This window comes from Furipterus horrens, unplaced genomic scaffold (genome assembly GCF_987537825.1).
Source record: "Furipterus horrens unplaced genomic scaffold, mFurHor1.1.pri manual_scaffold_2, whole genome shotgun sequence".
Taxonomy (NCBI): Eukaryota; Metazoa; Chordata; class Mammalia; order Chiroptera; family Furipteridae; genus Furipterus; species Furipterus horrens.
Window position 1 is genome coordinate 20121699 of NW_028327172.1, and position 14337 is coordinate 20136035.

Consider the following 14337-nt stretch of genomic DNA (forward strand, 5'->3'; position numbering starts at 1 on the left):
AGAATTTGGTGCCAGATACGGGGACACTGAGGTGTGCAGGCAGGAACTCTGAATCCTACCCCACATCTAATGAGCCTATTATTAGAGGCTCTTGGCAGAGCGAGGGAAATTGGATGCTAATAAAAAGCAGGCTCTGAGAATAGTTTAAAACTTAGCACCAACCCCATTATATGTTCCTTTTTGAGTAAAAAAAAAAAAGAAGAGAACGTTTCTAGCTTGTCGCAGGACCAGGACTTATACTCATGGATTTGCGTGAGAAAGAACGGGGCAGCAACTGCAAAATTAACAGCTGTTTAAATAATTGAATGGAGAATTTATGGTTGAAGAAAATTATAGGCTCCTTGTTCAAGTTTCTAATTATCCAAACAGCTGTCTCATCACATGGCCTTCCTTTGCTGGGCAATGGAGAAAGATCTGGCAGTGTCGACCTACAAAAACTTCCACTATTAAGGAATTGCATTGCTATATCTTCCATTCAGAAGGCACTCAAATAGAACTAGAGGTGGCCCACAGTGTTGTAAAAGGCATCAGGCTTGGTGAATTTGGTATAACCAAGCCACACCTGGGCTTTCCAGTTCTCTGGCATTCGGATCTGTCTGCAAAGCCACAGGTGGTAGGAAGAGTATTCATAAAAGGTAAGTGTTCTCACTTGAAATAATTATTGTGTTTATCCGGTGGACTTACCCAGACCAGCTCCTGCTCTTTCTGCTCATTGCCAGGGAAGCAAAGTGCAGGCTACTGTGACCTCAGACCTCTGCCTGTGTCCGACTCTCTTCTCCTTGGGATTGTTTTTCTTTCACTGGGAGCTGGAAGAGTCATTGAAAGTCTATCCTATTCATGGTGGTAATAGGGCCTAGCATTACTAAATTGTCATTCGTTTGAATCAGTGCCCATGTTAAAAACCAATGCGTGGACACCAGGAGTTACCTCTGGTGGGAGCTCCAGGCTCTAATTTAGATATGCAGATTTACAAACAGTGTGTATTCCATTTATTAGCTAAGTTCTGGACACATTGCATGATTAATTTAGGAGACCCCTCATTGCCTCCAGGTTTCTGTTCAAATGCCTCTGTATCACAGACGCCTTCCCTGGCCTCCTGATGTAAAAATACCTCCGCCTTCTTCCCACATGTTTCCCTCCTCCTAAGGTCCATTTCCACTTGAAATATATTTATCCATTTATTTGTTCTTTCACTACAATGTCCACTGCATGAGAACAAGGGCTTTGTCTGTTTTGTTGATTTGTGCTATCATTAGCTCCTGGAACAGCGTGAGGCCTGTAATAATGTGCCCATTAGAAACTTGTGGAACAGAGGCAAGAAGGCAAGGGGCTTGCTGAAGTGGTTTGCTCCAGCCTGCCACAGAAGGACTTCATTCCCAGGAGAAAGCAAGGTGCCCTTTAGAGCTGCGTTCCAGTTCTTCATTACTGTGAGCAAGCATTTATCAAGTACTTGGCACCAGGTGTTAAAGATCACAATCCTGTTCTTCCAGGGTGCACAGCTGGTGGAGGATGTACACATTTAAATTCAATCCATCCTTTATGATCCGATGCTGGCACCAGCCCCTCCTGGAAGCCTTTCTAGAACATTCTTCTTCCTCTAAGCTAGGTTAGGCACCATTCTTACCATTTTCCATGTCATCCTGGGCAGAGCTTTTTCATGGGCCATAGGTAAAGCAGAGAAATGGGGTACAATGTGATTTCTCTTTCCCCTTCTGAGCTTCTAAAGAGCAAGGTCTACACCTTACTCATTAATAATTATAGTGCCTGACAAAGAATACTCAATAAATACCAGTTATCCTTGTTACCATCATTGCTATGTGTATTCAGTAACCAGCATTTATATAGCTCTCTATGTGTGTAATCTCATTTTAAAAATTATATATGATCTGAAGATTATAAGGCTCAGAAGATTTGCTATATTATGTTATATAATATTCTATAACATTATATTCTATAATATCCCCCAGTTTAGGCTCTTGGGGTTCTGGGCTTGCAGTGATCACTTAGATTGGTACAGAATCTTTACAGAGAGTTCTTGGGAGATTCCCTGTGTCTCCAGATGCAAGCTGAAGCCTGGATGTACTTTAAAAATTATTTTCTATGTGCAGATGTTAGGAACTCCTATAAGCCTAGAGCATTTGTTTAATTCCAAGAAGGCAAGTTACAGGAATTCTCTCAATAAATACTTGTGGGTTCATAGCATTTTGATGTTGCCACTTTGATGTGGCTGTTTTGATTCAGGGCTTCAGGGACATTTTGTCATGGCTTACAAAACACCCCATTAAATGTGTTTTGTGCAACTAAGAACTGTGTGCAGCAGACACCCAACACATTGCTCAGCTGGGTGTGTACGTGAACCTAGTCTTTGTGCGCTTTCACTTTGACACGGCTGTTCTGATGCCGGACACTTTCATTATATCATATGGACCTTGCCAGCATGCTTTCTTTAAATACTTGTTAGTCTCACATACATACCCACCATGTGCCTGATTCTAACTTCAATGGCCAGAGGGATTCAATGGAAACAGAAGGCAGGGGATGACAACCTCAAGGGGGTCACAGAGGTTTGCCAAGGGCTGGCTAATGGATACATGCAGTATTTCATAACACATACGACCTCTATTCTTTGTTGCCAATTTTCTGGTTTAGAGCTTCAGAATACTGGCTAAAGGAGATGTTGAAAAATATAAAAAATTCCCAATGCAAACGCAAAAGTATGGTCTATCCATGTTGAAAAGGCCGTTTTGATCTCATTTCCCCCTGCTGCGTTATAACAAGAACTTTTCCGTCTGTTTCACGTGGTGATGAGAGGAAGTGGTATTGATTGCTCACGGATCAGAAAGGACCTCATCTGCTTGCTGTGAGCAGTAATGTCCAATTTTCTTTTTTAGGTGGTCCGAGTGATCATTAGCACACACATATGTTAGACAGTCAGAGGTTGCCTGAAAACTAGGAAAATGAGTAGAAAATTAGGCCATTGAGGGGATGGGCACTAAGAAGCTTATATTTTGACTAATAATTTCCTCTGGGTATTTTACCAGACCATACAACATTATTCCCCATTTTAATGCATTTTGGTAGCGGTATATTAAGCAGCCTGTTATGAGAAAGTAAGTGTGTAGTTGTATTTGGGTCTCTGGCCTTAATTCTGAGGCTGGAAGCTAACCGTGGTGTCTAATTGGAATGGTGGTGCACCTGGAAATCCCTGAGTTAAATGTCACCCTTGTAATGAACTTAATGAGTACTGTGTGTCTCTTCTTCATATTCTCTGGAGAAAGGAGGGAACTACCTGTGTCAGCTGCCATGCCAGACCTCTACCATATGTGATCATGTTTAATTTCCACAGTGTTGGCATCAAGCCCTTTTTTCTACACACCACATAGCTAGCAAATGTTGGAGTCAGGATCTGATACCCAGCTTCTCTGATTGTAAAACCCATGCTATTTCCATTACAACCAGTGACTGTAAACCACCAGTCTACAGATTGGTGTTGGTTCTTAAGGACATTTTCTCCAGTCTGTGGTGAGAATATCTGGGTAAAGCTAGCACCCTCTATCTTACAGGGCACTATCATTTATTAAGACCATGGCCCGTTTTTCTAGAAATTAAAGACTATTTTTTCTTTTACCAAATGATAGTGATTGCATATGGCAGCGAACAAAAGTGTTCTAAGTTGTCAAAGTAAGAATTTGGCCTCCCTATGTCAATTCTCAAGCTTCAATTTGAAATCTTATTGGCTTAGGAAATGAAAAAGGTCAAAAAAAGAGGCAAGTATGCTTCTTCTCCTGGCCAGGCCTCCTTGCAGATGCTGAGCACAGCTTGGGACCGTGTGGGCTTTATCTGGAAAAGGGCTGGGTTGCATCCAGGGCGAAGGTGATCACGTGCTTCTTAAGGCCGTACTTCTTTGACGTTGAGTTGTATTGACTCTTGGGCAGCTTAGCAGAGCTCTGATAATACAAGTGATCTTTTAAAAACCACAAAAGATTAAATTTAAAAAAAAAACTGGATAAACCATCTTTTCTGAAAGAGAGACAAAACTTACACTACAGGCATTTATGACTTTTCTGTGTCCAGGATGGGAAGGCTTGAGCTCAGTGACATTTTAAGTTACTATGACTTAGGCTGTGACCTTAGTTATTCACAAGACACCCTTTGCAGCTGTTATAGAAGGAAAGAGCTCAGGGTTTGGAGCCAGACATATCTGGGTTTGATCTCTATTTCTTATAGCCTGTGACCCTGGGCAAGTTACTTTCTGTCCAATGGGACAGGGATAATTGCCTCTGAGAGTTATGGGGTAAACAACTCTTGGAAAAACCCGCTCTCTGCCTGCAGCCTTTCTTTCCTTTACTGTGATGATGCAAGAGCACAGGGAACAAAGCACCTGGTATGTAGATAGTCAGTGTTCCCTAGTGTCCTGCTTGTGGGTGAAGTGGAATTCAGGATACCCTGAGTTGCCTTTTTTGTTTTGACTTTCTTGCCAATGTTTCCAGATTCTCAGTTGTAGCTGGGGGAGGTTGGCTACTCCTCCTCCTACTGATACCCTGCAAACAGGGTAGGGAAAGTGCCCAGCGGTCTCTAACCACGGCCTTCACTTCTGTTTTAGTGCCAACATCATGCCCAAGCAGGTCGAAGTGCGAATGCATGACAGCCACCTCACCTCGGAGGAGCCAAAGCCCCGGCACCTGGGGCGGCGGCTGTGTGACAAGCTGGGGAAGAACCTCCTGCTCACTCTGACAGTGTTTGGTAGGTGACAGATGCCTTCCCACCCACCCCTCTTCTCTGGGCCTCTCCTGGCTCTGCGGGGAAGCTGGTTCTGGCATACAGCACTCCCACGTGCTCCCGTTGACCCCGGCATGGCTGGCTTGATGGTGTCACTTCCCCGTTGCCTGCCCTAGCCATTCATTTTTCTGCTCTGGGATTCTAGTGGTTCTCAAATTTCAGTACACACAGTCATTGCCCATGAGTGTGGCAACTGGCCTTTGGGCCACCTGGAGTGAAGTCCTGGACTCTGTATCCTAACAAACCTTCTAGATGATTCCAAAGCAGGTGGTCAGTATACCACACCGAGAGAAATACCTACATCGAGATAAAGGCAACAGTTGCAGAAAACCCCACTAAGAAGCTTCCGAGGTCGGATCTTCTCCCAACATGTTACTAACTTAGATTAATTTAGCACATCAGCTAATTGAGGTCAGTGTGGGAGACACTTGTCCCAATGCCTTGATCTGCTCCTGGCCTGTCTTGTCTCCTGCTTCAGCCCTTACCCACGTCATCATTGTCGTTTTGTGTGACTGTTAATATAATTTTGGTCTTAGGTTTTCAATCAGGATTTATTGAAAATGTGGTAAAATGCAGTTTCTTAGAATGATAACCACACCATTTCCTTTCTTGATCCCTCCCTTGTTCATCAGTTCTTGCTTCCGCTACACACAGAAGCAATGAACAGCTCATATGCCCAACCCCCCACACCTACCCACACCCTTCATGCTATGGCTTCTGCTCTGAGTCCATCATCTTGGATCTCAATAGACCAGGATCCGTGCTGGGAGCTTGCCATAGCTCAGCTCACTTAATTAAAAGAAGCCATAGACATGGTAGGGTTGTCCAAGTCTTAGCCTCCACAGAAGCATATGTCATTCATCATAGGTCTTAAAGAAGTATATTTTTCACCGTTAGAAGAAGAAAAGATCAGGCTTTTGGCCACGTGGCTCCCTTTGTGTCCCTGGGGTTAACACTACCGCCTGTGGACGGGAATCCCCTCCCTCCCTCCCTCGCAGTCAGTGGTGTTCTGACCTGATTTGTGGTTTCTACAAGGATTGTTTATGTTGGCCGCCTGTTTGGAGAGATCTGAAGTTTTTCTTGTGGAATCCCTGAGTATGCAAAACAAAAGGCTCCTGCCAGCATCTTTGCCCAAATTGTTTCCTCCCAAATGATATCGTTTTATAGAGATTTTCCTTGCTCTCCCATGAGATCAGCAAGTCTAAAGATTATATAAGAGGCTATAGAAGTGAAGGACAAAACTTCTTGAGGGCAAACCACAGAGAAATTATTGGAAGTTAAAGGAAACAGAGGAAAAAAAGGAAACTCACATTAGTTTAGTCAACCAAATGTTCCTTTTATCAGGTACTCAATTAAAAGGGGAAGTAATACACTAAACACTGTGCCATGTGGCCCAGCCTAGGCTGAGAAGAGAAGCAGTATCTGGCACTTGGATTATTCCTACTGGCAAATCTCTGACTCTATATGTGGAAGATAGCCTCAAAAAACTTGGAGTCCCATTGCTGTGACATACTTCCCATAAAGCCTTGAGAAGACCGTCCTTGACTCTCCCAGAGCTGTCTTGTAGAATAGCTGGAGGTACAAAATATTCTCTTACTAGTCATCAATACCAGCTTCACTTATCTAGTGTTATTTCTGTTCCATGTTATTCATCATCTGATAATAGAGAATAAAGGGAAAGGTCAATGTCACCGAAATAAGATCTCAGAGCTATATTCATTTGACTAGGGTAAAAAATAAAATAAATTCAGATTTCCCCCCCTTCCTTATTTATAGGTGTCATCCTGGGGGCAGTATGTGGAGGGCTTCTTCGCTTTGCCTCTCCTATCCACCCTGACGTGGTTATGCTAATAGCCTTCCCAGGAGATATACTTATGAGGATGCTAAAAATGCTCATTCTTCCTCTAATCATCTCCAGTTTAATCACAGGTAAGTCCACCTATCTCTCTGGTGCCTGGCCAGAGTGGGCCATACTCCTGCTCCAGCTGTTGGGTTGACCATTGAATCTCAGTTTAGTTGAAGGAATGAATATGATCATCTGTGTCATTTTACTTTAGAGCCTTTGTTGTCCTGTCTCTAAAAGGGAGACAATGAACCCTAAAGAAGTTTGCCATCTATTGATTAGACCATCTGCCTGTCCAGCAACTAAAGATAAAAAGGGAGTAGCCTTTGTTAAAAATGATGGAATCTGTAGTGATTCTAATTTTTAATGTATATTTTTCTCATTTTCTAAATTATAGTTTGTTCAGAAATTGAAAAAGGTAATAACTAGAAAAGAAAATTTTCTTTTAATTGGGTGTGGAGGGAAGTACATATTAAAATAAATGAAATTCTAGATAGGAAAACTCTTTGACTATTTTTAGAAGATAATTAGCCGTATGTATAATATATTATGGTCTCTTGTTTTGACTAAAAAAATTGTTTTATATGAAAGAATATTTTCCCTCCATGGGCTTATACTGGTATTTTCCTCCTTACCAAATGATATTACTGGAAGAGCATATACATTGTTGTAGTTTAGAGACTAAGCACTGAGTTAAGGGGAGATGCTAGGCCTTGGTCTATGTTTAGGTGCTGGCCCTTTGGGCGACCCTGTGAAAGTTGTCCTTTGGTACTGCCCACTTTATGAAGGAAGCAAGGCTCTGGTCATTCCAAGAGATTCACATGCTGAGGCAGATTGTTCCACAGTCTCTAGCTTTGATCAGTGAACCCAGTGACTAGAAAGGCTGGGACTCAGGGTCCGGAAAGTCTTTATCATTTTGTTCAACTGCAGATTGAGTGAAGGTGTGCTTTCACCTTAGACATTCCTTTCCAAACCAGAGGAAGTTTTCTCCATGCCTGCTTAACAGATTGTACACTGGCCAACCTGGTAAGGACGCCTAGCTTCCATTGGCCTGAACTAGACTTGAAGTTGTAATAAGTGGGTCATATCATATATGGGTCAGCTTAATTCAGAAAAGTTAACATCAAGGACTTCCCCATGCCAAAAACAGGTACAATCTCTCTGCCTAGTAAAAGCAGGAACTGAAACCAGGAAGTAGAAAAACTGAAGAGGCAACTGGAAAGAAAAAACCCATGAAGGCTGGAATTTTTGTGACTTGCTTGGAATTCCCTCCAACAATCACACAACCCCCCATAGTATAAATGAAGCACCCATCCTTTTGGGGTCCTGTATTAAGCATGTGTTCTTTAATTCCTATACAACATCAAGAATGTGAGAGGGCTATGCTACATCACTCTTCCAGACTCAATTTCAACAACCAGTAATATATTCAAAAGTTTTGAGACTTGATGTGGGGATACCAGCTTTTCATTTTCCCAAATGAGGACATTAAAAGCAATAACAACAGAGAAAACAAGTGAAAAACTAGCATACACCAGCACCACCACTTCATAAAAGGGTGTTTTGACACCAAATAAGTGGGAAGGACATAATCTCAAAATTAAAAATTGAATTTATTCAACTTTATTTCAACTCACTATTGCAGACTGACAAAAAGTAGTCACCAACTAGTTTATAAACTCTGGATCGGAGATCTCCAGCTCCCCTCAGTTTTGCACAATCTCAAAATTGTCCTTTAAAAAATAGAATTGCAAACTGTGGGGTTGACCAGATATTTGGTACAAAGAGGTTTAATTAAGCGTTAATGCATTTGCATACTAGGAAGGCTCCTCACAGGTATGCAGAGATGGGTAATCAACAGAAACAACACAGAATTAATTCTTCGGGATTTCTTTTCAATTCAGGGTTGTCAGGCCTGGATGCCAAAGCCAGTGGGCGCCTAGGCACAAGAGCCATGGTGTATTACATGTCCACCACCATCATCGCCGCAGTCCTGGGGGTCATCTTGGTCTTGGCAATCCACCCAGGGAACCCCAAACTTAAGAAGCAGCTGGGTCCTGGTAAGAAGAATGATGAAGTGTCCAGCCTGGATGCCTTTCTGGACCTTATTCGAAATCTCTTCCCGGAAAACCTTGTCCAAGCCTGTTTTCAACAGGTAACCCAAAGTTCTGATGTTCTCACCTGTCCAAGCTGCCAAGTTACCCAGTTGCTAACTTAGAGTCTATTTCAATGAACCAGCTCTGGGAAGCGATTTTCTTAATGTTTAATTCCCCCTCTCTAGGGGTGTATGAGGTGATCTGGGGCTGGGTTTGGGGCTTGGATTCGTGTGGATTTATTTTTACCCTCTTCCCCCATCCTTTTTATTTTTTAGCTCACAATAAACTTCTAGGTTTTTTTCCCTTTTTTTGACTTTCTTTTTTTGTTCCTGTCTCTGTTGTCCAAGGGCACATTTTTATCACCCTTGCCCACAACTTTCTAGAGTTCCCAGTGGTTCTCAACTTGGCAGTATAGCCAAACCACATGTGGTGTGTTTAAAAATAACACATGCTCTACAAAATCAAAATCATCAGGGTGGGCCTGGGAATTGGGTATTTTTTAAATTGTGGAAATAACACACGAGGATTGTGAAACGTTTAAATAGTATAGATGTATGTATGTAAAGTAAAAATCCAAGTCTTCACTTCCCTTCCCAAGAGCTACTCATGGTGAGAATTTTGCTTGTGTGTGTGTGTAAAATGCATGCGTGTATAATTTTTTAAAAAAATTCCACCCAAGTGTTATTGCATTTATGTACCGTGTTATACCTTGCTTTTTCATTTAAGAGTGTTTTAGCATTCTCTCTCGCTTTCTTTCTTTCTTTATGGTTTCATAGTGTTTATAAAGGATGACTTCCTAGAAGCTAAAATGTCCTGCCAAGGAGTTTGATATTTTGAATTTTCTAGGTGTTGCAAAATGGCTCCACAAAAGTTTGCAGCAGTGAATACTCCTACCAACTGCATATAAGCATATCTCTTTAAAAACTTGTGATTCCTTAAAACCTTGTGATTCTTTAAAACAGATGATTCTGCTGAGTGGAACCACTGAGATAAGCTGCCTGGGCCCCACTCGCCAGCCTGTTGTCTGGCCCTAAGGCCAGTTCAGGTTAGAATACACCTCAGTTCCCATTAGCTCAAGTGGGAACTAAATTAGAACCAAGAAACTTCCTTCAGACATTTCCATGGAAGAATGATATTAGAAAATAGGTCACTTAGAGGAAAAGTCTGTATTCCCAGTTGTCCCCAAAATGCAATTGCCAACCACTGCTGAGCCCAGATTAATCTGGGTTGGGATTAGTTCCCCGATTCCCAGTTCCACTTTGGAGCCACCTGTAGCAAGGAGCTGTATGAACAGCAGCCTTTCCAGGCAGGGGCAGCTGGATGGGGAGTGGATGGAAACAGGCTAAGGAAGGGGGTGCTTACTGGCCCTCGCCTTGTATAATGTGCTCGCCCCTCAACCAGCCTGCTTAGAAGATGACTTTGCTTGCTTTGAAACAGTTGGGTGCCAAGTCTATTCTTATTCTTGGAAAGAGCATTCTGGAACTGTCGCTAAGCTGATAGAAGAGTGTGGGTGAAGGCAGCATGAGAGGGACAGGGGAAGGACAGATTGGGATCTCCTCCCAGTTCTGGTCGAGACCGTGCTTCACACAGGAGGTCAGTGCATAAAGCAGGCAGGTGCTCAGAGCTGTTGGGGTGACTTTTTGTGGTTTCTACCACGCTTACACTCGGTGACCTCTCTGGCCAATGGGAATTCTCTGCACATGGCTGTGTGACAAGGGGGGCACTGTATGACGCTAGAATAGAGGACTGTGGCATTTCCTGTCCCAGGCCCATCCTGACTTCCTCCTCCACTAGCAAAATTCACAGGAGTAATGAGCCCTTAGCCCCCCAGCTAAAACCAGAGTCACATTCCCTTTGGGTTAGGACAGAGAACAAATTGTGTGGAATCTTTTAGCTCAGGGGTGACGGAGGGTACAGATTCCTTAAGCCAGACTTCAGGCAGCCCAGAGGAGGGGGATCTTAAACTAGCCACACTGCCATGGCTTAGGAGGGCCTTGAAGAGGGTTAGGAGAAAGGGAACCCTTATAGGGTGACATTACATTACAGAGAGAAAGGGTGCAGGAGAGGTGCCTTCCTGTCCACGGGTAAAGCTCAAAGTGATTTCAAATTGCCTCTCTGGGTGGAGTGGGCTTCAATGACCATTTAGACACAGAAACGTAAAGAAAAAAGTGCGTTTTCCCCGGAGCAGCGTCTGTCTCACACAAGGTCCCAGGACCTGTGTCTCTGAGAACAGGGAGGCCTCCTTCTTGCTGCGTAAGGCTGACTGGGAACCAAGGCGAGGTTTCCAAGAGATCAATGGCTGTAAGGTGTGGCCTGAGCACATTCAGCCACGCCCAATGATAGGGACCACAGCAGGCTTTTCCTTCCACAGAATTCAGTGGTCTGTATCTGCTTGTTCAGCAGATACTGTGAGTACCTCCTGGGTGCCACCCTCTCTGCTGCATTCAGAAGGCCAAGGGAATGAGAAAGTTGGAGTCCCTGCTCTGTGGAGCTTACTTACATTGGGTGAGGGGGCCCCAGCTCAGAAAGAATATCAGGTAAACACACAAGACACTTAGAAATTAAGATGTGTGCTCTGAGGACTGGAGGCAGGATGGTGGGCTAGGCAGTAACTAGGGGAGTCATCTGAGCTGAGGTATTGAGGGATCAGAATGAGCCAGGTGCCAACTTGGGAGGAATGGCCTGCTCAGCAGGGGCACAGATGTGCAGAGGCTGGAAGATATTTAATGTGTTCAGAGACAAGAAGGGAGGCCAGCGTGTGGGGAATGGAGGGGGTAGAGTGAGTGCAGGAAGCAAAATCCAGCTCAGGGAGGGCCTGGGGGGCTGCGGTCAGAGTTGGGTTCTTATTCTAAGTGAGTTTCAGGCAGAGACATGACTGTTTTTCTGTTTTAAAAAAGCAACGATCTGGCATCTATGGATAGAAACAGAGCTCTAGGTAGCTGTACTTACCTAGTGATTGTAGGGAGACAGGAGGAGAGGTAGGAAGATCGCTGAGCAGGCTTTTGCGGTTTTAAGGTGAGAGACCATGGTGACTTGGACTCGGGTAGACTGAAGCTGGCACCCCGATGGGGTTGTCCAACCTGAACAGGCTGAATTGAGAGCCCAGGTAGAGATCCAGGCCTGTGCTTCAATATCCTTCTCTCCCTATGTTTAACTTAAGCCACTGCTCTGTGCTACCTGAAAGCTGGATTTGAGAGTCAAACATCACTCATTCTGAAGCCTGCTTCAGCATCTATTAGCTGTCAAGCCTGGGGTTAGTTACTTAGCCCCATGAGCCTGAGGGACTACTCTTGACTAAGAAGTAATAGGTGTCAAATGTGGAGCACCTGGCCTGCAACCTGATCCTGGAAACCATTTATTTAGGCCTTTGGCCATTTCAACTTTGAACTTCTGAAGCTTTGGTTTCTTTAGTATTCCCAGGATAGGTCTACAGGCACTTCTGGTCCCCTCTTTGCTCCTGGGAGCATGGCTCTGTTGTTCAGGGAATCTTCCTTTATGATCACTCCTGAATTCTCCCTTCATGCCAGCGTTGCCCAGACCAAGGGGCCCATGCCTGCCCATTTCCCACCTCACATGCTCTTCCTCCCTGCACAGGAGCATGTGGCCAGGCTAGAATAGAGCATACCCTGCCTCACCTCAGAGCACACTGTGCTTTGTTCTTTGACATTTCAGATAAATGGTCAGGTTCAGCATTGCCTACCCTTGGGCCCAGCTGCAGTAGGATTGGGCCCATAGATTTTATCATGCAGCACATGTGGTGCAAAGAACTCAGTGGAGGTCACGCCATCTGAGCTGAAGTCCCAGCTCTGCCAGTATGACATCTGAGAAGTCACTTGAGCTCTCCATGTTTTGGTTTTTTTCCCCGTATCTATTGAGGGTTCAGCCATCTGTTGCCTACTCTGTGCCAGTACTGACATTCTAGGATTCTGTATGCGTTCTATTTTAATGCCCCTGGAGGAAGTGTTTCTTGGGCTCAGATGTGAGTTTTCACAGCACTCTACATGCAGGGTGCCTGGCACCTTTAAAAATAGGACGGCTGCCATAGATGTCGAGGAATAGTATGAGAGGTTCTTGGGAGGCCATTTGCACAGAGATGCTTGGAGAACATTGAGCAAGGCTTGGCATCACTATTCAGAGAAGCAGGTGTCTTCCCAGCTTACATTTGGGTCTGAAATACAATCCAACACCCTTGCCGTGGTGGCTACTGGCAGCTGGCACATCTGGCACCCAAATGGAGATTGCAGCAGAGCCTGGCCCTGAAAGGACCCACATGAGTTGGTCTGTGAAGACTTTGTCCTGCAGGAACCAGGCAGGAAGGAGCTGAAGAGGCGGGTCATGAGTTCTGACCCATGTCCTCTTCTTCTTGACCAGGTTCTATCATGAGTGGCCAGGCAGGCCATTCAGCTTGGGCCTCACAATTATGAAGAACATCCATGTTGGATGTTTGATATTGTCCTGAGGCACAGAGCTACAATCGTGGGACTAAAGGAGCAGACATCCATCCCCCAGCTCGAAGCTTGTGTCCCATTACCAAATTGTTCTGTCTGTAATGTGTTCTACATGAGTGTTCTACATCCTGTAATTATCATGCGATGAGGACAGTCATAACCTCACTTTGTTAAACACAGACATAAACCATTCCCCAGTTTTCATAATCTGGTTTTGGCATTTCTTAATTATTTTTTAACATGACTAGGAACTTTAAAATAAGTAAGCAGCCAGGATTTTGGTAACCATTTGGGCCAAGCCTCATCTTTATGTGTTTCTTTCACTACATTAGATTCAAACAGTGACGAAGAAAGTTCTGGTGGCGCCTCAGCCAGAAGAGGAGGGCAATATCACCAACTCTGTGGTCTCCCTGTTGGCCGAGGCTGCGACGGAGGCACCTGAGGAAACAAAGGTTGTCCTCAAGAAGGGCCTGGAGTTCAAGGATGGCATGAATGTCTTAGGTAGGCAACCTGGTATTCAGCTCCTTGGGGGAGGCTCCCTTGCCTCCTTGTCACCAAGACAATGGCCAGCCTCTCCTGCTTTTCAGCACTTCATGTCCCTCACTCCTTCCTTGGGAAACCAATGGCTCTGCTGTCCTCTAGGGGGAGCAGGAAGCTCTCTGGGGACCAGTTTGAGGGACTGAGGGAGAGGGAGATGGGCAGAAACAATAGCATGATTAGCATGACAGCAAAAGGTCAGGTATGGGAAAAGAGACAGGATGAACATTCACTGGGCACGTTCCCTGGCTTTCTGTGTAGCGTTGGCAAGTCACTTTCTCTCACTCTTCATTTCATGAAGTGATACATCCAATTCTTTCATTTCATTTCTGAAGCATTTTTTTAGTTGCTCTTGTATACCAGGACTGTGCTAGTTGTGGGGGATGCCCCCCCCCCCCCAATCCCCAGTTCTCAGTCTATAAACAAATGCAGTGCTATCAGGAGGATAATGTGCTGGTGTGCAAAGAAGCTTATCAACAGAAGATTATCTTGTTTAACTTTCTGGACTTCTAATGAGGGTTTTCCCCTAGCCTGGAGCTTTAGCATGACATCTTCAGGATTCTTTGGCTATAAAGGTGGTCAGACTGGGCTTGGGCCCCTTATGGACCACTCACTGGTTATCTGACCATGGACA

At 44.4% G+C, this 14337-nt stretch overlaps 1 protein-coding gene across 5 annotated transcripts in view; it reads left to right on the plus strand.

Moving 5' to 3' along the window:
* SLC1A2 (solute carrier family 1 member 2) overlaps positions 1-14337 on the plus strand; it is a 133176-nt gene that overhangs the window by 81536 nt on the left and 37303 nt on the right. For 4 of the 5 annotated variants that reach the window (XM_090262657.1, XM_090262691.1, XM_090262676.1 and 1 more), the window contains exons 2-5: positions 4604-4743; positions 6556-6708; positions 8527-8777; positions 13499-13667. In XM_090262657.1, coding sequence (XP_090118783.1) covers positions 4604-4743; positions 6556-6708; positions 8527-8777; positions 13499-13667 — 713 coding nt within the window. Of the gene's footprint in view, positions 1-588; positions 636-4603; positions 4744-6555; positions 6709-8526; positions 8778-13498; positions 13668-14337 lie in introns of those variants that run through there. The other variant, XM_090262684.1, reaches the window with a different exon arrangement.